We start from the raw sequence: 26388 nt of genomic DNA on the forward strand, positions 1-26388 counted from the left end.
CAGTATACAGTCATAATGTCCTTGTCATAGTTACCCTCACCTCTTAGAGAAGCAGACAAAATCTATACAATTACATCCAATCAATTCAAGTCAAAGGCCTGCTTCTACTCCATTACCTATACAATTTCAGGAAAACGACGTTTTGTTTTTGTTTGTGTAAATTAGCAAATCTGGTTATCTTCATTGTTTAATTTACTCTTTTGCCATTTAAGCTATCAGAGTTAGAGCTTAGGGAATAGAAGTGGTTGCTGGTCATTATATTTTTTTAATATTTAAAAGAATATTTAAATATTACTTTTATCCCTTAATTAAATGAGAAAGAGAGAGAGAGAGAGAGAGAGAGAGAGAGAGAGAGAGAGAGAGAGAGGGAGAGAGAGAAGGATTCTCTCACTTAGTACGTTTCTTTAAATGGAATGGAATCTTTTGAAATTAGTTAAATAGTAAGTTCTCCTCTATGAATCTAGTCTTAATAAAAACTAGTAGAGGATAGAATGCTTTCTGTCCTGTAGTATTGCCAAATCCTATTGATTCTGCTGATAGAATTCAGTACCAGGACCCCTCAAGGAGAAAAATGTCAAGGTAAACAGCATCTCTCTCCAGATGTGATTCCAGTTCCTGTTGAGGATCCAGGGTAGTCTGAACCTCAGAATAAGGTGATAGGCATGTGAGTCAAGGAGGCAGGCATATATAACCCATGCTTAAGCACATCTTTGCTAGAGGACACCTAGATCCCCAATCCACTACCAGCCAAAAGGAACCATGGAAAGCTAAATCAATTCCAGAGTCTTTCCATGGGGTTTGTATTTATTCCAGGGCAAACTCAATCATGAACCAGACTTCTGGGTCAATTCTCGACCAGAACCTAGAACCTAGACCCTAGAATCTAGCAGATGGACTACATCCCAGAACCAGAGCTGAACAGATGCCTGAGACCACAATCAGACTCTAAAGGTACACTACTGAGAGCTAAGTGGGAGCCCAAGTGGAAAGAGAGTGGATGAAAGGACCATCACACCACCACTTTAGCACAAAGTCACTTTACAAGCCAAAGATCTCACTCTTATAAAGCTGCTTTTTAAGACCAACGTGTTTCGGTCCTTCTAATGGCAGATAGGAGGTCTGGAAAACCAGAGAGAATGTTGTAGCTGTTGAGTCTGTGAGGGATTTTGGACCAGAGTCAATCTTTTAAAGGTATGTTTTCATTGGTCAAATCGAAAAAGAGACTTTTTCCATATGGGCGAGGTAAAGTATTTTATCAGTTTCCAAGAACAACTAAACATGTTAAGGAAGGAAACATAGCTAATGAAAAATAGCCTCCCCTTGATTAAAGGTAGCATATTTCTAAGCTCCCTCATCCCTATGACATGTTTTCCTGAATTCCTCAATCTTGGGGACTCAAAACCCCTTCAGAACATTCCTCTCCATTATGGAACACCTCTTTCCTCTAAGCCCCAAATTTTTAATGTATCCTGTGGTCTGGGAAACCTCTCTGCCACTAAAACATGTAGTCATCTTCCTTATTCAATTTTTAAAGTTGTCACTTATTGTCTTTCCAACTAGAATGACCGTCTTACATTTCTTCACATGTTTTGCAGCACTCAGCAAAAAAAAAAAAAGCTTTACCCTTAGAAAGGAATTGGTACATATTTGTTGATTATTGGATAATGTTGATTAAACTCCTCTCTTACACACACATCTTTATTTCTCTTGACTGAGCTTTTTCTTTGTGCTACTGAAAGGCAATAAATAAAGACATGTCTGGAAAGAATAGTCCAGAATAATTAAAACACCTTCTTTCCAATAGACTCTGAATCATCATGGACGCCCTTGAAGATTCCAACCCAGTCATTGCTACAAAATGCTGCTGGACAACCGAGGAAGGAGAAAGTAAAACTACCTAATTACTTGAAAAGTTCTAAGCCAAAGAAGTCTCTACCCCTTAAGAAGGTAAAAAAAAACTTTTCTTGGCTGTAGGGGGGAAAACAGTTACATGGAGTTTTTTATTCATTGCTGTTACTGGTTTCTAGCAGAAGCTGTAGCTATATGGTGCTCTCCATCAGTTTCTGAAACCTAAGTAATTTGCTCATGGTAAGTCCATTGAGGTCTCCCAGGGATACAGAAAAATGCTAACTACCTGCACTGCAGTGCTGTGAACAGAAGGTTTTGATCCCGTCTAATTCAAAATGTTTCTGTTGAGAGCCAACTGCAGTGTTCCATGCCGGGAAGATAAACCGAAGCATGCACCTTGTTTGGAATCTTTGAGGATGTCAAGATCTCAACTCCATCAGCCGGTTTAGCAGAGCAATTCTACAAGCTGTCGGCTTGTGAGGAGTTATAACCTGGGCTCATGCTTATGGCTTTTAACTCCAATACCTGTGATGTCTACACATAGACTTCATTATTGGTTCTAGGCACACTGCTACTCTGCCCATGAGGTCTAGTCCAATCCAGTAAACATATATTGAGCACCTACTATGTGCCAGGCACCCTGCTAAGTGGTAGGGGTGCACTTCCACTTCACATATGCTGCTTTGTTTCAATTTCAAGCAACAAGATAACTGTACCAGGTATCCTCTGGTGTCCAGTCCTCTCCCACCCAACACATCCCCCACCCCTTTTGTATGCTGTCTTTCTCCACTAGATTATAAGCTCCTTGAGGGCAGGGACTGTCTGTCTATTAAAAAATACACTACTCCATCCCAAGAGGTGAGACTTTGACCCATCAATCTCTCAATCAATCAACAAACGTTTGTTAAATCATGTTACAGGCAGTGTGCTAGGTATTGGAGATGCAAAGACAAAATTAAATAAGGCCCTGTCCTCAAGAAATTTTCATCCTATTGAAAATGATAATATATACATATATAAGTATATGGAGAGCATATGCAATGTAAATACAGTCATTTTTAGAGGGGAGAGTGGATAGTAAGTGTGCAAAGAGATTGCATACCTCCAACAAAGGCCTTTAGGCATCACTTTTATCAACTCATGGCCAGGTCTTGCTGCTAAATATGGAATAATGATATCAATCAGATACCCTTAGAAGAGCATATATCCTGCTTTCAATACAAAATCAACTCTGGATTCTCCCAGAAACAACTCAATGCCTCATCTTAAAATTCAACACATTATTGGAATTTAACCACATTATTGCTAATTTGCTGTCCATGCACAAAATGACAATGCAACAGGTTTCCTGACTGGTCCTTTTTGACTATTGGCAGAGACAGAAGAGAAACCAAATGTTTTTGTTCCATCAGACTACAATGGCACAAAACATCCCTTTGCCCCGGTCTTTCTTTCCCTCCTATCTCTTTGCTGTCTCCTGCCTCTCATCCTTGGTTTGGAAGATAAGCCATTCGATTGAATTCAACAGCATTTCTATATAGCAATAACAAAGTTTCGGAGGAAATAATGGAAAGGGAAGTCCTGTTCAAAATCATAACAAAGTGCATAAAAAATCCAGAGACCTTCCTCCAAGACTCACTCAAGACTTGTATAATTACAAAACATCCCGTAAAGAAATATTCAAATAGATCTGCAATTTCATCATTTTGGAGCTCTTGTCAGTGACTCAGATCGCAACTCCTCCAACTTTTTTATTTCTGCCCATAAATTCACCCAATGGGCTGGAGAGCTTTCCTGATTTCTCTTGATAATAGTGCCAGTGAAGTACCCTGACCATCCACCTGCCATTCCTCATCTTTACCATGTGACCAGCTCATCTTTTCTTCCTATCATAGTATTCCTTAATGAAGTCTTTTACTCTTCTTCTTTTACAAATTTCTTCTTTGGTACAGTCTGCCCACATAGACTATGTACCTTTCCATTGCCCTCTGAATGATACCCATTTTTAGTTCTTTACAGATTGTTGTATTCCATCTCTGGCTGCCATACAGCAACACCATTAAATGTTTATATTAAAAAGATGGGGGTAGCTTGGCATGACAGTACACACTTGCAATCCCTGCTACTGTGGAGGCTGAGTCTAGCCAATTATTTGAGTTCAGGAGTTATGAGCTAAGCCAATTGGGTATCTGCACCAGCATTAATATAGTGAGCTCCAAAGAGCAGAAAGTGGGGGACTGGGCTGCTTAAAGAAAACTGGCCCAGATCAGAAATGGATCAGGTCAAAGCTCTCATGCCATCAGATGTGGGATTGGGCTCATGGGTGCCTGCTGTGCTTCCAGCCTGGGGAAGATAGGGAGATCCAGTTTGAAAAAAAAAAAGCTTATTTTCCACAGAAACTTTGGGGGATAATTAAAAGATCTTTGTAATTTCCTAATTGTAAAACAGCCTATTTTCCTCCTGTTCAATATTGGGCAGAATTAGTCCCACTGGACTGTCTATTTCAGATATAAATACTTATGGACAAGCTCTATACAATTTCTATCCAAATACAGGTCATGATGGGTATTCTTAATTTACATGGTCTTTCTTTTGTGGATGGACAAGCCAAAGTTTTTGAATTGTGACAGATCTCTTCCAAGAATCTATGCAATGTCCCAGAGCTTGATGCAACCACCATGATGTCATCTGTAGACAGGAGCATCTGAGGGCCCATCTGTATTTGGAGTCAGGAAAACCTGAGTTCAAAATCTGCCTCAGGGGTGGAGCCAAGATGGTGGCTGGAAAGCAGTGAGCTCCCCACTGAGTCCCTCCAAAAACCTATAAAAATGGCTCTGAACCAATTCTAGAACTGCAGAACCCACACAAGAGCAGAGGGAAGCAGGGCTCCAGCCCAGGACAGCCTGGATGGTCTCTGGGTGAGGTCTATCCCACACAGAGCTGGGAGCTGGGAGCTGGGAGCTGGGAGCGGAGCAGAGCAGAACCTAGCGTGAGCTGCTGAGACCAACCAGACCAGGAGCCGAGCGGACTGGGCCCTAGTGCCCTGAATCAGTGAGCTGCAGCAGTTACCAGACTTCTCAACCCACAAACACCAAAGACAACAGAGAAGGTTAGTGGGAAAAGCTGCAGGAGTGGAAGGAGTTCACAGTTCGGCCACCGCCCCAAGGCGGCAGAGGTGGGGCAGCTACAGCTGCTGTTGCTTCTGGCCCCAGGCCCACCTGGTGGGAGGAATTAAGTGGTGGATCAGAGTAGGAGTGCACAGCCTGCTGAAGATCTAAGCCCAGTCTGGGTTGGGGGCTCTTGGGGAAGGAGGAGTGCTGGTGTGGCAGAGCTGGCACATCCCCACCAAACGTGGAACATAGAACTCTTTAGTCTACAAGCAGTCATACCCCGATGAAAAACTCAAGGGTCAAGTTAGCTGGTTGGGAATATGGCCAGGCAGTGAAAACACACCCAGATTCAGTCTGACTTTGGATTCTTTCTTTGGTGACAAAGAAGACCAAAACATACAGCCTAAAGAAGTCAACAAAGTCAAAGAGCCTACACCAAAAGCCTCCAAGAAAAACATGAACTGGTCTCAGGCCATGGAAGAGCTCAAAAAGGATTTGGAAAAGCAAGTTAGAGAAGTAGAGGAAAAATTGGGAAGAGAAATGAGAAAGATGCAAGAAAACCATGAAAAACAAGTCAATGACTTGCTAAAGGAGACCCCAAAAATACTGAAAAATACAATGAAGAAAACAACACCTTAAAAATAGACTAACTCAAATGGCAAAAGAGCTCCAAAAAGCCAATGAGGAGAAGAATGCCTTGAAAGGCAGAATTAGCCAAATGGAAAAGGAGGTCCAAAAGACCACTGAAGAAAATACTACCTTAAAAATTAGATTGGAGCAAGTGGAAGCTAGTAACTTGATGAGAAATCAAGATATTATAAAACAGAACCAAAGGAATGAAAAAATGGAAGACAATGTCAAATATCTCATTGGAAAAACCACTGACCTGGAAAATAGATCCAGGAGAGATAATTTAAAAATTATTAGACTACCTGAAAGCCATAATCAAATAAAGAGCCTAGATATCATCTTTCAAGAAATTATCAAGGAGAACTGCCCTGATATTCTAGAGCCACAGGGCAAAATAGAAATTGAAAGAATCCACCGATCGTCTCCTCAAATAGACCCCAAAAAGAAATCTCCTAGGAATATTGTCGCCAAATTACAGAGGTCCCAGATCAAGGAGAAAATACTGCAAGCAGCCAGAAAGAAACAATTTGAGTATTGTGGAAACCCAATCAGAATAACCCAAGATCTAGCAGCTTTTACATTAAGGGATCAAAGGGCTTGGAATATGATATTCCAGAAGTCAATGGAGCTAGGATTAAAACAGAGAATCACCTACCCTGCAAAACTGAGTATCACGCTCCAAGGCAAAATATGGATTTTCAATAAAATAGAGGACTTTAAAGCTTTTTCAGTGAAAAGACTAGAGCTGAATAGAAAATTTGACTTTCAAACACAAGAATCAAGAGAAGCATGAAAAGGTAAACAAGAAAGAGAAATCATAAGGGACTTACTAAAGTTGAACTGTTTTGTTTACATTCCTACATAGAAAGATGTGTATGATTCATGAGACCTCAATATCATAGTAGCTGAAAGGAATATGCATATATATATGTTTATATATATATATATATATAAGTGAATGTACATGTATGTATATATGTATGTGTATATATATATAAAGAGAGAGAGCGGACACAGGGTGAGTTGAAGATGAAGGGAAGGTATCTAAAAGAAATAAAATCAAATTAAGGGATGAGAGAGGAATATATTGAGAGAGGGAGATAGGGAGAGATAGAATGCGGTGGATTATCTCACATAAAGGTGGCAAGAGGAAGCAGTTCTGGGGGAGGAGGGGAGAGGGCAGGTGAGGGGGGAATGAGTGAATCTTGCTCTCATCAAATTTGGCCTGAGAAGGGAATACCATACATACTCAATTGGGTATCTTACCCCACAGGAAAGAAGAGGGAAGAAGATAAAAAAGGGGGGGATGATGGAGGGGAGGGAAGATGGGGGTGGAGGTAATCAAAAACAAACACTTTGGAAAGGGGACATGGTCAAGGGAGAAAATTCAATAAAGGGGGATGGGTTAGGAAGGAGCAAAATATAGTTAGTCTTTCATAACATGAGTATTGTGGAAGGGTTATACATAATGATACGCATGTGGCCTATGTTGAATTGCTTGACTTCATAGGGAGGGTGGGTGCGAAGGGAAGAGCAGAGAGAATTTGAAACTCGAAGTTTTAAAAACAGATGTTCAAAAACAAAAAAAAGTTTTTGTTTGCAACTAGAAAATAAGGTACACAGGCAATGGGGTGTAGAAATTTATCTTGCCCTACAAGAAAGGAAGGGAAAAGGGGATGGAAGGGGAGTGGGGTGACAGAAGGGAGGGCTGAATGGGGAACAGGGCAACCAGAATATACGTCATCTTGGAGTGGGGGGGAGGGTAGAAATGGGGAGAAAATTTGTAATTCAAACTCTTGTGAAAATCAATGCTGAAAACTAAATATGTTAAATAAATTTAAAAAAATAAAAAAGAACATAAATAAATTAAATAAAAGAAAAAAAATTTAAAAAAAAATCTGCATCAGATGCTTACCAGCTGTAGGACCCTGGGCAAGTCTTTATCACTCTCTGGGCCTCAGTTTGCTCACTTGTGACTTCTAAAGAGTCACTTGCTCACAGTGACTTCTAAAGAGCTTTCCAGCTTTAGAGCTATGATCTTAAGTTTCTCAAAGATTGGAACTTTGGGTTCTGGGCCTGACTCTGCCACTAATGAATGATTAATGCTTGTTGAATTTGTTAAATTGAATCATAGTATTACGATTTTCAACCTCAGCTTTCCCCCTCTCTGGAGCTTGGGATTTCTTTCGTTTCATTTTAAACTTTTGAACCTATGCCTACAAACCATTCTACAATTCTCATCCTTTCTCATCCAGGTGGAAGACTGTGTTGGGGGGAGAGTAAACACATCCTCAGTTGCATGTGCTACCATGAACAGTGCAAAAACACCCCCTTTTGGCTTCCATCTTCTTCCACCAGAGGTGAACTTTGGAGTCTTGAAGGAGGGACATACCTATGTAGCCACAGTGAAGCTGAAGAATGTTGGTGTGGATTTCTGCAGGTAAGGCTGCTACTCATCAGTATGAGTATTATCAGTATGAGAATACTGCTCTGTATTACTACAATGTCAGTTGTTGTTAGAGTAATTGTTGTCAGACTGAGGTCTCCTCATTCCTCCTAGTCGAGTGCTCTTCACTGTACCATGTTGGGTAATGGGAGACAGAACATTTAAGCTTTTCCTATAAATCACTCATATACTTGCTCAACACCTCTCTTCATTTTGGGTAATGTAGATTTGTCCTTGCTTCTGTTGTGTCAAGTGGCCTAATTTGAAAGTGATTGCTAGAAGTACGAGGATGAAGAGGCATTCAGAGTTCATGGTCCAGGGCAATTCACCTTTTTCCTGAGGTAGCCAAGTGGAGTAGAGGAAACGCTAAACTTGGAGTCAAGAAAACTAAGGCTTGAGTTCCTGTGCTTACTTGCTATGTGATCTTGGGCAAGTCATTCAATTTCTCTCAACTTCAGTGCAATGATGGCAAGAAAAATTTCTTATGGAATTGTAAAGTGTCACATTCAGTTTGGCTTAGAACACAGAGGTCAGGAAAAAGAGTTGTATGAAATGAAGCTGGAACTGTGTCCAGGTGACTTAGAGCATTGGTGAAAGCCTGATGCCCTGAAGAACCCTCTGGAATTCTGGGGGCTTGGGGGGGGATGGGGAAAGGGCACCTGCTAAGGCTCTTGTCAATTAAGGTTGTTCTTCTAGTTTGACAATCACATGGAAACAAGAGCTGCTACTTGAAGGATCCCCAGAGCATGCTCAGCTCCTAGGGGCTACATTCCCATTTCTTTTCTACATCTCTATGTTTTCTCACAAAGCTGGCCTTGGAAGCCTTCAAGAGTTATACACATGGGGGAAATAAATCTGGGGGTGGAAAGAAATACACCACATGTTTCATTTCCAGTTTAAAATAAATTCTTAAAATTTTAGGGCAACAAGAGAAATCAGAATCATGGGTTTTTTGATTCCAGAAAGGGGTCTGAGGAATCATCTAGTTTGGTTCCTCCACTTTACAGATGACAAACTGAGGCACACAAATGTTAAGTGACTTTCCCAGGGTCACCCAGCTGGCTGGGAGCAGAATTGAGACTAGAACCCAGGCCTTCCTATTCCCAATCGGGTGCTTTTTCCCCACTGTACTACATTGCCTCTTTCTGTTAATAACTGAATCCCCCTGGTGTCCCCAAGGTTTATGACCTTCCCCCTTCCCTCTCTTGAACCTTCCTGCCTTTCTTCTCTCATGCCTTCCCTCCTTCCCTCTCTGGACCTTTCTTTCCTTCCTTGCTTCCTCTCTCCCTTTCTTCCTCCCTCTATTACTCCCTCCTTTCCTTCCTTCCTTCCTTCATTGCTTCCTTCCTTCTTTCCTTCCTTCCTCTCTCCCTTCCTTCCTCCTTCCCTACCTCCCTCCTTCACTTACTTGTTCCCTCCCTCCCTTCACTCTTTCCTTCCTCCTTCCCTCCCTTTCTTCCCTCTTTTTGTCCTCTCTCCCTCCTTCCCTCCCTCCCTTCCTTCCATCTGCCCCTATCTCACTCAGGCTAAAAATTACAGTACCAACTCAGAAGCCCAATCCCAATTCTGATCAACATGGAAGCTTTAAGCTCCTGTTTTTCTGTTGTAGGCTAGTTAACCTCTCCTTAGGCAGGCTGGTGGCTTACTATATGGTTGCCAGACTTAGTAATCAACTTACTTTAGCAATCCACCAGCCTCATCCTCCCCAGCAGTAGGGACTACAGGCTTGTACCACCACGACAAGCACTCTCATGGTTCATTGGAATAAAATCTCAGCCTTCTGGAATGGGTCTGCTCCCAACCAAACTGACCATTTACCATCAGCACTATCTTTTTCATTCACTGGGCAAAGTGAGTGAGGTTAGTCTCAAATAAGCAAAATCCATCCCTTCAGATTCTGTCTTTCTTAGCCCAGAGCTTTAGTTTCATAAACTTCACTCAGCAATTCATTAAATGTGGCCAATTCAGAGCCAAACCTGAAGTTAATTGGTTGGAGAGGTCAGGGTGGAGGTATGCTTTTTGAGGGCATTCCAATAGATTCAGTCTTTCACCATCATGCGGAACCCACAAACCACGGGAAGGGAAAGAGGCTGGCTCACACTCTTTATTAGCATGGAGATTTCCAATGTTTCTCCAAGTCCCGTATGCTTCCCATCCCTTCAAATGTGTAAACTCCCTAGGAAGCCAGTGCATTCTGGGATCCCATGCACCACTGATTTCCAAGAGAGCCCTCATTCTTTAGGCTAATGATCTGGCAGCCAGTAGACCAACATCCGTGCCATACACCATACTGAAACATGCACTCAGGTCCAAAAAGGAACTTTGCCCTGGCCCCAGAAAACAGCTAATAAGTGGAATAGAGATTTATGTTACAGTCACTTCTAACACTGATTGACTTTATGAGCTTACATTAAGAACTGTCTAAAGGAAAGTTGGGCAATCTGACCCCCAAATACTTCTACTATTTGTTATTCTGATAGCCTAGAACACCTACTGCAAATTCAGTTCACAGGATCATAAAATCTAGATTTAGCATTGGAAGGGACCTCAGAGGAATCTAAGACCCTTCCTTTTACAGGTGAGGAAACTGAGGCCCAGAAAAGTGAAGGGACTGGTCACAGGGACAGCAGAGGTGAAATTTGGACCTGGATTCTCTTTTTCTCCAAAACCATTGCTTTCCCTCTCAGCCAGTCCAATTCAAGAGCAATTGGTAAACAATTGTCCAATGCATCAGAAGCACCATGGCATAGTGAATAAAGGGCTGGCCCTGGAGTCAGAGAGACTTTGGCTCAAGTATTGCCTCTGATATCTGCTGGCTATGTGACCCTGAGCAAGTCACTTAACCTCTGAGTGCGCCTAGGCTGTGAGTCTGCTTTGGTAGAGGAATTATCCTCACTGGGAGCTCTTTACACTGTTGAAATCACAGGTGCCCAAAATGTAAAAGGCACTGTGGTAGGTGTGAGGGGAGTCAAAGACAAAATTCTCTCTCTTGATGATCCCCTCATCTCCTTTGAGCTCAGCTGTCATCTCTATGCAGATCACTCTATAATCCACATATCCAGACCTTATCTTTCTACAAACATCTCCAAAAGCCTACTAGACAAGTCCATCTGAATATCCCATAGGTATCTTAAACTCAACATATACAAAACTGAACCCATTATCCCTCCCTCTACATCCAACCTTCCCTGTTTTTATTGAAGGAACTCCCATCCTTCCAGGTTCACAAACTCTTCATCCCCTTACCCTATATATAAAGCCTGTTGCCAAGTCTGGTTGATGTCTATCTCTACAACACCTCTCACATCCATGCCTTCTTTACCCATGTCATCACCCTAGTTAGAAGTGGCAACTGAGCTGAGCCTTGAGGGACCTCAGAAATTCTAAGAATTAGTGGTGAGGACAAAAGACATTGGAGGAATAGAAGACAATCTGGGCGAAGGCACCGAGGTGGTGTTCAACACTGAAGAGCTGTAAGTGACAAGTAGGACAGTTCAGATAGAACGTAGGCGAATCATGGGTAACATGCATGGAAAGGTAGGTTATACTCAAATTGTGAAGGAATTTTAATATATTAATAGCTTACTGAGAACAGAGGGAGAAGGGAGGGCATTCCAGGAGGTGAGGAGGGAGGAGGGCATTATTGAAGGTGAGGAAGGAGAGCCGTCTAGGCACACAGGATAGATGGCATGAAGACATGGAAAAGGGAGATGGAATACCATGTTAGAAGAACAGCAAATCATGAATTCTAGCTCTTATAGATGCTAGCAAGGTGGAGTGGACTTGGAATCCGAAGGCCTGATATTTGAATCCCGGCCTTTTCACTTTCTAGTGGGACAACCTTAGCCTGAGCTGAGTCCCTGCATCTCGTTTCTTCATCTGTAACAGAGAGATAATAATGCCTGTCTTATCTGCCTCAGAAGATTATTGTTCAGTGAAGCAAGTAGGACAGCATAGGAGAGAATGTTTTGATACTACAAAGCAGTATATAAATGTGAACTCTTATTATGGCATATTTGTAACTGGGTATTTTTGTATTAGATTTCAGGTGAAGCAGCCTCCACCCAGCACCGGACTGAAAGTGACTTACACACCAGGACCAGTAAGTCATTGCAGATGCCTGTGTGACAGCCCACAGCCACGCGTTTCAGCCAGTCAGTCAAACTGGCACTTATTAAGCACCTTTTATTTGCCAGGCACTGTGCTAAATTCTGTAGATACAAAAAAAGACAAAAAATAACCCCTGCTCTCAAGGAGCTTACAATCTAACAGGGGAAGACAATGTGTAAACAATTATGCACAAACATGATATAGACAGGATAAATTGGGAACAGTATTAGAGAGCAGGAGTCAAGGTTAAGGAAGACTGGAAAAGTCTTCTTGCAGAAGAGGGGACTTTAACTGAGGCTTGGAGGTAGCCAGGGAAGCCGCGAGGCAGAAATGATAATCAGCTGTTTATTTTTTATTTTTACTTCTTTTTTTCCTTTTTTAAAAAAATTTTTTATTTAACATATTTAGTTTTCAGCATTGATTTTCACAAGAGTTTGAATTACAAATTTTCTCCCCATTTCTACCCTCCCCCCCAACTCCAAGATGGCATATATTCTGGTTGCCCTGTTCCCCATTCAGCCCTCCCTTCTGTCACCCCACTCCCCTCCCATCCCCTTTTTCCTTCCTTTCTTGTAGGGCAAGATAAATTTCTATGCCCCATTGCCTGTGTATCTTATTTTCTAGTTGCATGCAAAAACTTTTTTTTTGTTTTTGAACATCTGTTTTTAAGACTTTGAGTTCCAAATTCTCTCCCCTCTTCCCTCCCCACCCACCCTCCCTAAGAAGGCAAGCAATTCAACATAGGCCACATGCATATCATTATGTATAACCCTTCCACAATACTCATGTTGTGAAAGACTAACTATATTTTGCTCCTTCCTAACCCATCCCCCTTTATTGAATTTTCTCCCTTGACCCTGTCCCCTTTCAAAAGTGTTTGTTTTTGATTACCTCCACCCGCATCTGCCTTCCCTTCTATCATCCCCCTTTTTTTTATCTTCTTCCTCCTTTTTTCCTGTGGGGTAAGATACCCAATTGAGTATATATTACCATATATTCCCTCCTCAGGTCAAATCTGATGAGAGCAAGATTCACTCATTCCGTCTCACCTGCCTTCTCTTCTCTTCCTACAGAACTGCTTTTTCTTGCCACTTTCATGCAAGATAATTGACCCCATTCTATCTCTCCCTATCTCCCGCTCTCAAAATCAAGGGATGAGAGAGGAATATATTTCTTTTAGATATCTTCTCTTCATCTTCAACTCACCCTGTGCCCTCTCTCTCTCTCTTTCTCTCTCTCTCTCTCTCTCTCTCTCTCTCTCTCTCTCTCTCTCTCTCAAAAAATATATATATATATTATATGCATATAATATATATACACACACACATATACATATATATATACATACACACTCACATATACATATATATACATAAACACACATATATATATATATATGCATATTCCCTTCAGCTACCCTAATACTGAGGTCTCATGAATCATACACATCATCTTTCTATGTAGGAATGTAAACAAAACAGTTCAACTTTAGTAAGTCCCTTATGATTTCTCTTTCTTGTTTACCTTTTCATGCTTCTCTTGATTCTTGTGTTTGAAAGTCAAATTTTCTATTCAGCTCTAGTCTTTTCACTGAAAAAGCTTTAAAGTCCTCTATTTTATTGAAAATCCATATTTTGCCTTGGAGCGTGATACTCAGTTTTGCAGGGTAGGTGATTCTCTGTTTTAATCCTAGCTCCATTGACTTCTGGAATATCATATTCCAAGCCCTTTGATCCCTTAATGTAAAAGCTGCTAGATCTTGGGTTATTCTGATTGGGTTTCCACAATACTCAAATTGTTTCTTTCTGGCTGCTTGCAGTATTTTCTCCTTGATCTGGGACTTCTGTAATTTGGCGACAATATTCCTAGGAGATTTCTTTTTGGGATCTATGTGAGGAGGCAATCAGTGGATTCTTTCAATTTCTATTTTGCCCTGTGGCTCTACAATATCAGGGCAGTTCTCCTTAATAATTTCTTGAAAGATGATATCTAGGCTCTTTTTTTGATCATGGCTTTCAGGTAGTCCAATGATTTTTAAATTATCTCTCCTGGATCTATTTTCCAGGTCAGTAGTTTTTCCAATGAGATATTTGACATTGTCTTCCATTTTTTCATTCCTTTGGTTCTGTTTTATAATATCTTGACTTTGCATAAAGTCACTAGCTTCCACTTGCTCCAATCTAATTTTTAAGGTAGTATTTTCTTCAGTGGTCTTTTGGACCTCCTTTTCCATTTGGTTAATTCTGCCTTTCAAGGCATGCTTCTCCTCATTGGCTTTTTGAAGCTCTTTTGCCATTTGAGTTAGTCTATTTTTTAAGGTATTATTTTCTTCAGTATATTTTTCAGTATTTTTGGGGTCTCCTTTAGCAAGTCATTGACTTGTTTTTCATGGTTTTCTCTCATCCTTCTCATTTCTCTTCCCAATTTTTCCTCTACTTCTCTAACTTGCTTTTCCAAATACTTTTTGAGCTCTTCCATGGCCTGAGACCAGTTCATGTTTTTCTTGGAGGCTTTTGTTGTAGGCTCTTTGACTTTGTTGACTTCTTCTGGCTGTATGTTTTGGTCTTCTTTGTCACCAAAGAAAGATTCCAGAGTCTGAGACTGAATCTGGGTGCGTTTTCGCTGCCTGGCCATGTTCCCAGCCAACTAACTTGACCCTTGAGATTTTCAGCGGGGTATGACTGCTTGTAGAGTTAAGAGAATTATGTTCCACGCTTGGGGGGATGCGCCAGCTCTGCCACACCAGCACTCCTCCTTCCCCAAGAACCCCCAACCCAGACTGGGCTTAGATCTTCAGCAGGCTCTTCACTCCCGCTCTGATTTGCCACTTAATTCCTCCCACCAGATGGGCCTGGGGCCAGAAGCAACTGCAGCTGTAGTTCTGTAGGTGCCCCACCTCCACTGCAGCAGTAGCCAAACCGGGAACTCCTTCTACTCCCTCTACTCCCGCAGCTTTTCCCACTAACCTTCTCTGTTGTCTTTGGTGTTTGTGGGTTGAGAAGTCTGGTAACTGCTGCAGCTCACTGATTCAGGGCACTAGGGCCCGTTCTACCCGGCTCCTGGTCTGCTTGGTCCGCGTGCCCACGCTGGGCTCTGCTCCGCTCTGCTCTGCTCCTAGCTCCATGAGCAAAAGACCTCACCCAGCAACCATCCAGGTTGCCCTGGGCTGGAGCCCTGCTTCCCTCTGCTATTTTGTGGGTTCTGCAGTTCTAGAATTGGTTGAGAGTCATTTTTTATAGGTTTTTGTAGGGACTTGGCGGGGAGCTCATGCTACTCCCTGCTTTCCAGCCGTCATCTTGGCTCCGCCCCCTGATAATCAGCTGTTGATTGACTACAGTGCACTGGTTGATTTTTTTAAGAGAGGCTGCCTCGAATGGTGAGTAGAGAGTTGGACCTTGAGTGAAAAAGACATGGGTTCAAATCCCATGTCTTACGCTCAATATCGGTGTGAGCATAGGCATGCCACCAAACTTCTCTTTCTGCCAGATAGCTAAGACAGGAGGCATTGTAGATTATCAAGGGATGATGCTCGTCTCTTTTAAAGAGCTTATTAATTGAAGTTATCAAATCTCTTGACAATTTAAAGTGTACATTAACTCAAGTAGCATTCAGTTAGTGCTCAATAAACAAGCCAAGGTATTAACTGTTCCCAAAGGAGTCTTTGAAGTTCACCTCAGTTTTGTAGCTAACAGGATGAACTTTTGTTTGGTCTATGGCAAAAACATACCCTCTAGACTCCCAGGCAGTGGAAATCAAGCCACTCTTCTAACTGATTAAATGCTAGCACTCAATGAATTTGCTCAAAGACTAAGTAAACCTGCATTGTGGCCGTGGCCCAGATCCTATTCTGCAGTATTTCACCAATTTCTTCATTCCTTGGGACCTATTATTGAGCTTAACTAAGAGTCAGGTATTGATTTCTTAGAAATATAGTAGCTGAATACTCTTTAATCCACATGTATCCATTCACAAAGACATTGGAAAGGTCTCACCGATTTTCTTCTTTTTCTTTTCTTTTTTCCTTTTTTTTTTTTTTTTGGTTCTGGTATTCATAAAATCATATGAGCATTTTTTAAAAAAATTCCTTTGTTTTCTGATTGCTTTCCATGCAATCCATACTGGTCTATTCTTTCTACACTGTCTTTCCTAGTCTTAGCCCTCCATTGGGGTGCCGCAGTCCAAGTGATTCTTTCCCATTTCTCACGGCCTGGTTTTGATGTCCCCTTCAAGGTTCTAAAGAATGAAGTCCACAAGAAACTTGGGGATCCCCGGGTTTCTTCTGCATTGTGAAACAGGTTTCATCATTCCCTAATGGAGAATATCCTGAGCATCCCAGGTCCTAGCACTTTGTATCACGATTGCATTGTAGGGTAAATTTAATCATGTCTGCTTGGTCCTTTTAACACTTGGTGTTAATTCTGGTGTCTTTCAGGTAGCATCAGGATTGCAGGTGGACCTGCAGGTGGAGATCTTTGCCATGGCTGTTGGAGAGAACGCTAGCAAGGGATTAGGAACCATTTCCTACAACATTGAGATTGTAACTGAACATGAAATTCTACTTCTGCCTGTGAAGGCAAATATCCTTTGAAGTTTGGTCTGGCAGCAAAAGGCCAAGGAATCAAGATTGATCATTGCTGCAGTTAGAAAAGGGACTAACTTGCCTCTGGAGTCCCCTAAGATTCTATGAGGGAAAAAAAGAGTCGAAAACAGTAGAGATATCCCATCAAACGCAAGTTTACCACTAGCATCCACTACCTTAATTCAAAACCCAAGAGGGAAGGCCTAGGACCTAGCTCTAGAGCTAAAAGGGACCTGGGGGGACCCATCTAATACAGCCTCCTCATTTTACAGATGAGAAAACTGAGGCCCAAAATGGTTCTTTGTGCTCAAGGTCATGAAGACAGTGTCAGGGGCTGGGCCTACTTGAACCCAGGTCCTCTGACTTCAAATTTTGTGTTCTGGCCATGAGTTAACATAAAGAAAAGACAACTAGCTAACAACCAGGACAATCCAACAATGGAATGGTTTGCCTAGTGAGCAGAGTCTTCAAAAAGAGTCTGACCTCTAAATCTCTTTCTATTCTAAGATTTTGTAATGTACACCAGGTCAGATATATCCCTATATCTGGAACCAGCTGACTATGGAGAGAAAAAAGAATTAATCCCCAAAGTTTATATACATATGTATGTATGTGTGTGTGTGTGTATATGTATGTATACATGCATACACACATACAGGTATGTCTATACAATGCACATCTATATATATATGTATGCATGCATTATATATTGTTATATGTTTTATATGTGTATACACAGTATATATTGGTATATATAGTATATAGCCTAAATATGCACATGTATACATTTTATTTACTTATATATGCACCTGTACATACATGTGTATATGTATTCATATAAACACATGTGTGCATGTATACATGCATATATAAATTTAAGACCATAAAATCAAAGTCTATATTTTTCCGTTCTTTATTGCTAACTCAGTAATACTTGAAATAACCTATAGCTGAGCAAATGTAAGAGAATGAACAATCCTTCATTATCTGGAGGGTGAGTTACAATACCATTTTCACCAGGCTCTCATTCTTATCTGAGTGGACTAAAAAGACACAAGTCCTTTTGTATTTCTGGACCGATATAGACCTAGAGAGGAAGGATTGAGCTCCCAGAAAATGGTGTATCCTATATAATAGATACATACACAGATGTATTCATGCACATATGTACTTACATGTATATACTGTCAGATACATGTTTGCACATATTTTGTTACTCCAGCTAGTTCCAATCAATAAGTAAGCTTTTGTGATTGGCTTATTCGTTAAGATACACCATTTTTTAGTTATCTCATGTTTACCTAGGGGTAGCTTTCTCTCAAGCATTGCACGGCTACCAATAAATAACAGAAAAATACAAGGAGTTAGTCTTATAACTTTTTAACATTTCTATGAATTACTTGGATGAAGGGATTGATAGTATGTTTATCACATTTAAAGAAGATGCAAAGCTATATATGACAATCAAGATCCAAAAAGATCTCAACAGACCAGAAAGCTTAGCCAGCCTTAATTAAGCAAAATATAACAAGTATAACTGTAAAAGATACATGTTTGGTATTTTTAAAAATTCAGGACTAAGGTTGGCAGAGAAAAATACATAGTATAAAAATATTTCTAGTGCTTTTAAAGAACTGAAAGGTCAAATAAGTAAGAGTGGATTGTGGCAGCCAGGAAGCTAATGCGATTTATTCCCTGCATGGAGAAATATAATATTCAAAACAAGAAGGGTGATAGTTCTGCCGTACTCTACCCTCAACTGACCACATCGAGAGTTTTATTTTCAATTCTTGATACCCTACTTTGGGAAGGACATTAAAAATATAGAGTATGATCAGGGGGAGGCAATGGAGATAACGCCATGAAAATTATTGGAAGAAATTGAGGATATTTAGCCTGGAGGAGAGAGGCATCAAGGAGGAGATAGCATTTTTCTCCAACTGTTTGAAAGTCTGTCATGCTATAAAGGGATTGGTTTTTCTTGGCCCCAAAGCTCAAGTCAATTCAATAAGCACTGAAGTGCCTACTATGTTCCAAATACTGTGCTAAGTTCTGTATCAAGAAAGGCCAAAAAAAAAAAATGCAAAGGATGGTCCCTGCTATCAATGAGCTCACAGCCTAATGGAGCCAACATATAAACAACTATGTAAAAATGCAAAAGACAGAGGATAATTTGGAGCAAATCTTAGAGGAAAGGCACTAACATTAAGGGAGATTGGGAAAGGCTTCTTGCAGAAAGTTGGTAGTTTAGCTGGGACTTGAAGGAAGCCAACAAAGGAGAGAGGAAATTACAGGCATGGGGGATAACCACTGAAAATATTCAGAACTGGGAGATGGAGCATCATATGCAAGGAATGGCAAGATCAGCCAGTGTCACCAGACCACTTCACAGTTTGTGGAGAGGAATAAGGTGCAAGGTAGGAAGAGGCCAGCTTATAAGGGCTTTAAAAGCCAAACAGATTTTATAGTTGATCCTGGAGGCAATAGTGAACCACTGGAGTTTATTGAATAGGGAGGGTGATGTCAGACCTGTACTTTAGAAAGGTTAATTCTACAGGTGAGTGGAGGGAGGACTAGAGTGAGGCAGAGAAACCAACCAGGAGGCTAATGCAAGAGTCCCTGTGGAATGAGAAGGGGCTACACCAAGGTGGTCAGAGGAAAGAATGAGACGGACACAAGAGATGTTATAAAGGTAGGACTTGTTAACAGGTTAGAAATAGGATCAGTGGGTAGAAGTGGCAAAGAGGTAAATTAAGCTTGTTCTCCCTGCACCCCCCCTCCCAAATCTTTCTAACATGTAGAGGAATATAAAAGTGAACTGGCTTCCATAGAAGGCAGAGGTCTTCAAACAAAGGCAGGATAACTACTTCTTGGTGATGTTATGGAGGGGATTCTTGCCCAGGTACAGGTTGGACTGGATCAGGGGTTCCAAACTGGTTTTGTGTTATGAACCCCTTTGGCAGTCTGGTGGAGCCTCTGAACCCCTTCTTGAAATGTTTTAAAATCACAAAATACAAAGGGAACAAATTATTTTGTAGCAGTTATAAGTTCACCCACTAAGTCCCTAGGTGTTGAGTAGGATTGAGTCATCTCAATTCAAATGTCGTTTGGCAGTGTGGTAGAGTGGAAGGAGCCACAGAACACAAGTTAAAATCCTGTCTGTGCTTTCTATTACTGGGGTCACGTTGGCAAGGCGCTTAAGCCCCCTGAGCCTCAGTGTCCTCATCTCTATGAGAGAGTTTGATTAGATGGCCTCTGAGATCTCTTTCAGTTCTAGATGGATGAGCCTGTTGTCGTTGGGTCACTTTTTAGTCATCTATGACTCTCTATGACCTCATCTGGGGTTTTCTTGGCAAAGATACTGGATGGTTTGCCATCTCCTTCTCCAGCTCATTTTTTTTTAAAACAGATGAGGAACTGAGGCAAACAGGGTCACACAGCTAGTAAGCGTCCGAGGCCAAATTTGAACTCAGGAAGAGGAGTCTTTGATCCACTGCACCGTCACCTAGCCGCCTTAGATAATGATCCTACTGTCCTATAATTGTTGTCATATTGTATAATTGGTCTCAGGTTATGATAAATGAAGTATACATATATTTACACATGTTATTCACACATGTACACAAGTGAGAGATGAGCCTGGAAAGGTAAATTGGAGCCAGATCATGCTATTTGAATATTACTTAATAGGAAACCATTAGAGGTTTTTGATTAAGGACTGGCATGATTAAAACTACGCTTTATGTAGGTGAATCTGGTAGCTGTGTTCACGATGAGCTGAAGACAAGGTACCAAGGAGACTGATTTAGTAGAGGCTTTGCCAATTTTGCAGGGATGAGATAAAGATCTGAACTTGGATAGTGTCAGTAGACAAGGAGAGGAGGGGGGTAGATAACAAAAGGTAGTTTGAAGAAGGAATCAACATGATGTAAATATAGAGAGCAAGAGAGATGGTCAAAGATAACTGTAATTTCCAGACTGGTTAGCTGGGAGCATGGTGGTATCCTTAACAGAAAGGAAGAAATCAGGAAGGAAAAGGAACTAATTTTATGAGTAAGATAATGAGTTTTTAAACATAGTGAGTTTGAGGTGTTATTAAAATACCCAAGTGAAGAATGCTATAGAAGTGTCCCCGTAGTACCTTATATATCTAAAATTGTAGGATTGGAGCTGAGGACAGAGGTTGGACTCAGGGATATGAATTTGAGTCATTTGTATAGAAATGATTATTTTAAACATTGGGAGTACATGAAATCATCAAAGGGGAAAGGCATAACAAGAAATGGGCTAATAACAACTTTAAGAAACATCCATACTTAGGGGGTGAGAGAGAAGAGAGAGAGAGAGAGAGAGAGAGAGAGAGAGAGAGCTCTTAAGGAAGCAGGACCCAGAGAATAGTGTGATGGAAGCAAATGCACCAGTCATCAAGGAAGAAAATTCAAAAAAGATCATTGAATTTGGCAATTATGAATTCATTGGTAACCTGCAGGAGGATAATTTCTGCAATGGGTCAAGAAGGTGGTTTGTGGGCTGAGGGTGGAATGATTACTCTTTCATAAAGGATAGCAATAAAGGGAAAGGAGACATATGATGGTAGCTCAGTAGGACTAACAGGATCAAGAAAAGACGGGATGACTTTTGTCTTAATTTTTACAAATAAGAGAATAGTGGGCATAAAAGGGAAGGAGACACTGGAAAAGGACAACAGGGAATGAAAGAGGGAACAACATAATTGATGGAGGAGAAGATTGGTTATCAAGAGGATTTCTGCAGGAAAGTTGAAGGATAGCCCAGATCTTTATAGTAAAAAAGACAGGGTCATCTGCTGAGACCTAATAGGTGAGGGAGCTCCTACCATGACCCCCACCCCCCTAAAATGGCTACCTCTGTGTGCAAAAACAAATTTGGGTTCTCTTAACAAAGCACCAGTTTGTCAAACAAGTGGGAACTGAACTATACCCCACAGCCTCATTTCATATGGTCAAACACAGTTTGGGCCATAGCTGACTGATCACTTGAATCAACGAAGTTTCTCATTCCCTTTGCTCTAAATCTATTCAACTTTTCCCTTATGTGGATTATAGACTAACTACATGCTAGTTGGGACCAGGGCAAACTTTCCTCTCTCTTTATCCATTCCATTGCCAGCCACAGATATTTCCCAGGTAGTGTGGTACAATATAAAGATTTCCAGATTTAATTAGAGGCCTTGTGTTCAAATACTATTTGGATGAGGATGTGTAGGTTGTGCCACAAAAATGATGCACCCTTAACAAGTATCTTACCAGTTTTAACATCTATGACCTATGACTCAAGACCAGATGACTTTCCTGTGGGGAAAGAAAATCCAATAGTCCGTCGGATTTCTACGGTCCCCAAGCCTCATAAACTATCTCATGTGAGTAATATCCAGGAAATGTGCCTGTGGGCTCAGTAGTCAGTATATATAATCAATTATTCCAATTTCTAATCTTGGACTTATCAATTAATCAATATTAAGTGCTTACTATATATCAGGCAATATACAGTATGGGTATTAACTTCAACAATGATAGACTCAAGTTTATTGCCATCCTTGTAACCTTCGTAATCTTGTTGCATACATTTGAGGGAAATGAAATGTTTTTATGTTCAAAAAAGCAACAATGATGATTACTAGCATGTAGTAGTTTATTATTAGGCCCTGTTCACTCATAGCTATGGAATGTCACCATTACAAGACATTCACGGATCTCAGATCCAAAGAAAGCACATATAAACACAATACAAAAACATGCTTCTGACATAAACGGGTCAAGTACAGTGTATCGCAAATACTCATTCTAAGCTCCTAATTCATCCCAATAATTTAGATCTGCTCAGCACCATTTCCCAAGCTAAAGAGCAGTTTTCATGTACTAACCAGTAACACCATGGGCCATATTTCAGGGATCCATTTAGTAGAGTTGTCATAAATAACATTCTACTTGCCACATGTTTCAACAATCCGGCTAGCAGCTGCTGTGGGGGTGTGTAAAACCAACAACAACCAGCTTATAGAACCCTGCAAGCCCAGGTTCTTTTGATCTGTTTTCCTGAGGAAAGCAACATTAAGGGGTTTAACAATCTTATTTTAATGCAACATACAAATACCATTCACTAAGCTCTGGGGGAAAAGCCAGCATCCTGAGCTTCAGAGCAAATACAAACAAATTACAAACATACCAAATACAATTCATAGTTACCAAGAAAACCACCAACACCTGAGTTCAGCTGGAAGGTCCTTACAGCGGCTGCCCAGAGTCCTGTGCCTCCAGGAGTGAGAGCCTTAAGCCAATAGCTCTGCTCTCCCTTTTTATACAGTTTCAGACATCATCAAACATCATCTGAGCGATCAGAGCTTAGGCTCCTTTGATTGGCTCTGGTGTTAGTGCCTCCCTTCATTGGCCCCACCTTAGTTACCAATTCACAACCACATAGGCTTAGCACCTAATAGATAGGGGTTTGGGCCTGGGGCTTAGCACCTAGTAAGACTCAGTCAAAGACACTGAATTAATCAAAGGAAACAAAGGCCAGACTCTTCAAGGATCCCCGATACACCATACTCCTGTGGTGCAGGCAATATTTAAACTAAGGGTCTGACTATGCACATGCCAATTAACTGTTCTTGCATATTTCCACTTATATTCCCATTTATAAATATTCCCATATTTATATTCCCATTTTAAAAGGAAAAGAATATGCCTGTATCTTATAAGAATGAGAGATTGTGTCAAATGCTCTAAGCTTTCTGTAGATTTTTGTGGCTCCTCTTGAGTGAAAAATGAACATAGGTCTATTCCATGGAGTTTCAGAAGAAAATTTGGAATTTCTTTTGAAACAAAGTGAGTTATTTTTAAGTCTCTTGTTATTAAGGAACTTTTCAATATCTTAACAACAGTCAGCTAGACTGAAATTATACTGGATATCAAAGTGAGTAGCAGTTTCATTCATTTGGATATAAATAAGTTAACAAGTGTACAAAACATTTCTAGAAATACCTACTTGTATGCACTGTAGCAAGGTAAGGAACCAACGAACAAAGGGGTGGGAATCTCGCCAGACACAAGAGCCATGACCTTCCACTTGCCCTAAATAGGTTTAAAGTACTTCATTTTACTTGCTAGTTTGTTATTGGGAAGCCGGGCATCAGTCTTTTTTTTTTTTTTTCCATTTTAGTTCTTGCAGACTGAAACATTTTTAATCAATATAGTTTTTAAAATCAAACATCATAGCCTTCAAAATCAAGTAAAAATATTTCCCCACTACTTCCTGCCCTCATCTCAATGCCAGTGGTTTAGGAGAAATCTCATGACAAAAAGGGACACACTGGACTTCACCCATTTTTGTCAGATGCATGGTTTTATATTGTTTTCTAAGTTTTGTTTCAGAGGGATTTGGCCTATGCTTGAAATTGTTTGCCATATCTCTCTTGGGATTAAAAAACAGTGCTGTTGGCACAAGCAGGATGTAGAGAAAATAATGTGAATTTCAATGAATTTAATTACAGATGTGACTATCAGACTACCTGCTGCAGAGAAAGAAGAAAACTAACCTTCATCCAGTTGGGCATCTCAAAACTGTCACCAGTGATGCAGTAGGCCCACTTACATTTCTTTATTTTAAGCTTCAAGGTCAAGTGCCTTACAAACTATATGTGTAGTTTTATCATGCGGCATTTAAGGCTAAAATTGTCCTACTGTCTGCTAGAGAAAATATACTTAATAAAATGCCTTTGTACTAAGCATTGTGTATTTCTTGCTGTTTAGTAGAGGGTGTCAGGTTTAAAGACATCTAAGTATTTTGACTGAAAGCCCCAACTCATCTCATTCTTGGTCCATCCACATGCTGTCCACACATATACCCTCATCTTCCCTGGCAGCTGCTAACCAGGAATAAGATGGTTCAAAGAACAAACAAAAACAGCAGGAAGTAGTCTTAGAGCCCAGGGTAACTTGTTTCCTGGAGTTTGTCTCGGTATCCTATTAAAACCACTAAAATTGCCATAAAAAAGCATCCCATTCCATAACTGACAGCTAAGACAAAAGCAGGACAGATTTTTATGATGGGAGGATCAGACACAGCTTTGCGAAGTCAAAGATATTTTTAAAGCACTAAAGGTTTTAACATTTTGAACATCTAACTCACGCACCTCCCCTAATTGTACTAAGGGCAGGTTTCTTTTTTCTGTCACACTGCTCTCTACTCATAAAGGATTCAACAGCATCTTTTAGGTTTCACAAAGTGGCAGCAAGCTGTTTGGTACTTTCTACTCTTCTACTTTTTGTAGCTCATTAAATATGGCCAGAATCTTTTTCTGCTTTATTGGTCCCTCGTATCCACATACATGTTGCCTCACTTCAGCTACACTCTCCTATTTGGGGGATCTATCGGTAGACTCACTTTCAGGAATTTGAATGGCTCAGTAAACTTGTTCAGAGACTGGGAATGGAGTGAGGGCATATTTAGTCAAGAGAAGTGAATTACTTGCTCTATATAAGTAACAATTTCCTAAATTTCTGTACTATAAATCCATGAGTCCAGACTAGTCATCTTATCATGACCTTATTTTACTTAAAAATATTTCATTGAAAGAAATACAATTACATAACAAGATCTTTTTACATACAGGCACAAAAAAAAATGTCTATAGAGTAAAAGGCACAAGGAATTCCCGCTTTACATTTGTAGAATGATAATGCATTAGGAAAAAGAGATAATCATACATCTTAGGAAAGCCTCCTAGTGGGGTAAAGACCAAATAAAAAAAAGCAACTCAGAATATTCACACATGTCCAGCAATTGAGGAAATAAATAAAATTCCCAAGTCGGTAACTCCAACCCTTGAGTTTAAGGATTCAAAAACTCCTCTGCTAATAAGAATGGAGAGAAAAAGAAAGCCAATCATTCAAGAATGTGTCTAGCCTTGGCCAACAAGGAAAGTATGGGGCCCTGCACAAGGTTCCTTAGTTAACTTCCCCTCTTGTGAGACAGATCCTCCCAATGTACTTTAGCAGTTCAATGACTCCTTTGTCATCTGGTATTTGAAAGTACACAACTCAGCATTTTAAAGCTGGAAAGGACCATATGGAACCATCTAGTCCAATCCCCCCTCCTTTTACAGATGAGAAAATGGAAACAGAGTGGCCCAAGGTCACATAGCTAGTCAGTAGCATAGTGGGGACTAGAGTCTTGTGTTTTTCCCATGTCAGTATCCATACATTCAGGTCAGGAAGCTTTCTATTTAATGGGAATGTGAAAACAGCTCAGGTTTTTGAGCTCTAAGTCAATGTCATAATGAGCTTCTCCCTCTTTTTCCTCTTCCGTTTCTTCTCTTCCAAATTGCTTGTGGCATCAGAGAAAAATTCAACTTCACTCTGTGCCTCACATTCCCTTTTTAGAAACTCAAGGCCTGCCATATTGAATCCAATCACATCCTGGAGAGAAACACAAAGAATGTTAAAAAAGCCTAATTTGCTGGAGCGGATGACTAACCAGTCCTCCTCAGACTCCTCTCCCAAGTATTCGGTGTACGTTTGTGTGGGTCTTCAGAGTTCCACATGGGCAATTTGTATCAATAATGAGCAATGCTAGTCCCCAGTCACAGATGCCCTAGGGCCTGAACGTATTTGTTATAACAACGTAAA

The 26388-nt window shown here is 40.6% G+C and overlaps 2 protein-coding genes across 2 annotated transcripts in view; one reads left to right on the plus strand and one right to left on the minus strand.

Moving 5' to 3' along the window:
- Window positions 1-24295, plus strand: part of SPAG17 (sperm associated antigen 17) — a 263389-nt gene extending 239094 nt beyond the window's left edge. The window contains exons 45-50 of the mRNA XM_036767111.1: window positions 1805-1947; window positions 7844-8028; window positions 12076-12136; window positions 16577-16721; window positions 22009-22121; window positions 24252-24295. Of these exons, the coding sequence (XP_036623006.1) occupies window positions 1805-1947; window positions 7844-8028; window positions 12076-12136; window positions 16577-16721; window positions 22009-22121; window positions 24252-24257 (653 nt within the window). The 3' untranslated portion in view covers window positions 24258-24295. The remainder of the gene's footprint in view (window positions 1-1804; window positions 1948-7843; window positions 8029-12075; window positions 12137-16576; window positions 16722-22008; window positions 22122-24251) is intronic.
- WDR3 (WD repeat domain 3) overlaps window positions 22380-26388 on the minus strand; it is a 32170-nt gene continuing 28161 nt past the window's right edge. The window contains exon 27 of the mRNA XM_036767112.1: window positions 22380-26178. Coding sequence (XP_036623007.1) covers window positions 26023-26178 — 156 coding nt within the window. The 3' untranslated portion in view covers window positions 22380-26022. The remainder of the gene's footprint in view (window positions 26179-26388) is intronic.

Source organism: Trichosurus vulpecula, chromosome 7 (assembly GCF_011100635.1).
Source record: "Trichosurus vulpecula isolate mTriVul1 chromosome 7, mTriVul1.pri, whole genome shotgun sequence".
Taxonomy (NCBI): Eukaryota; Metazoa; Chordata; class Mammalia; order Diprotodontia; family Phalangeridae; genus Trichosurus; species Trichosurus vulpecula.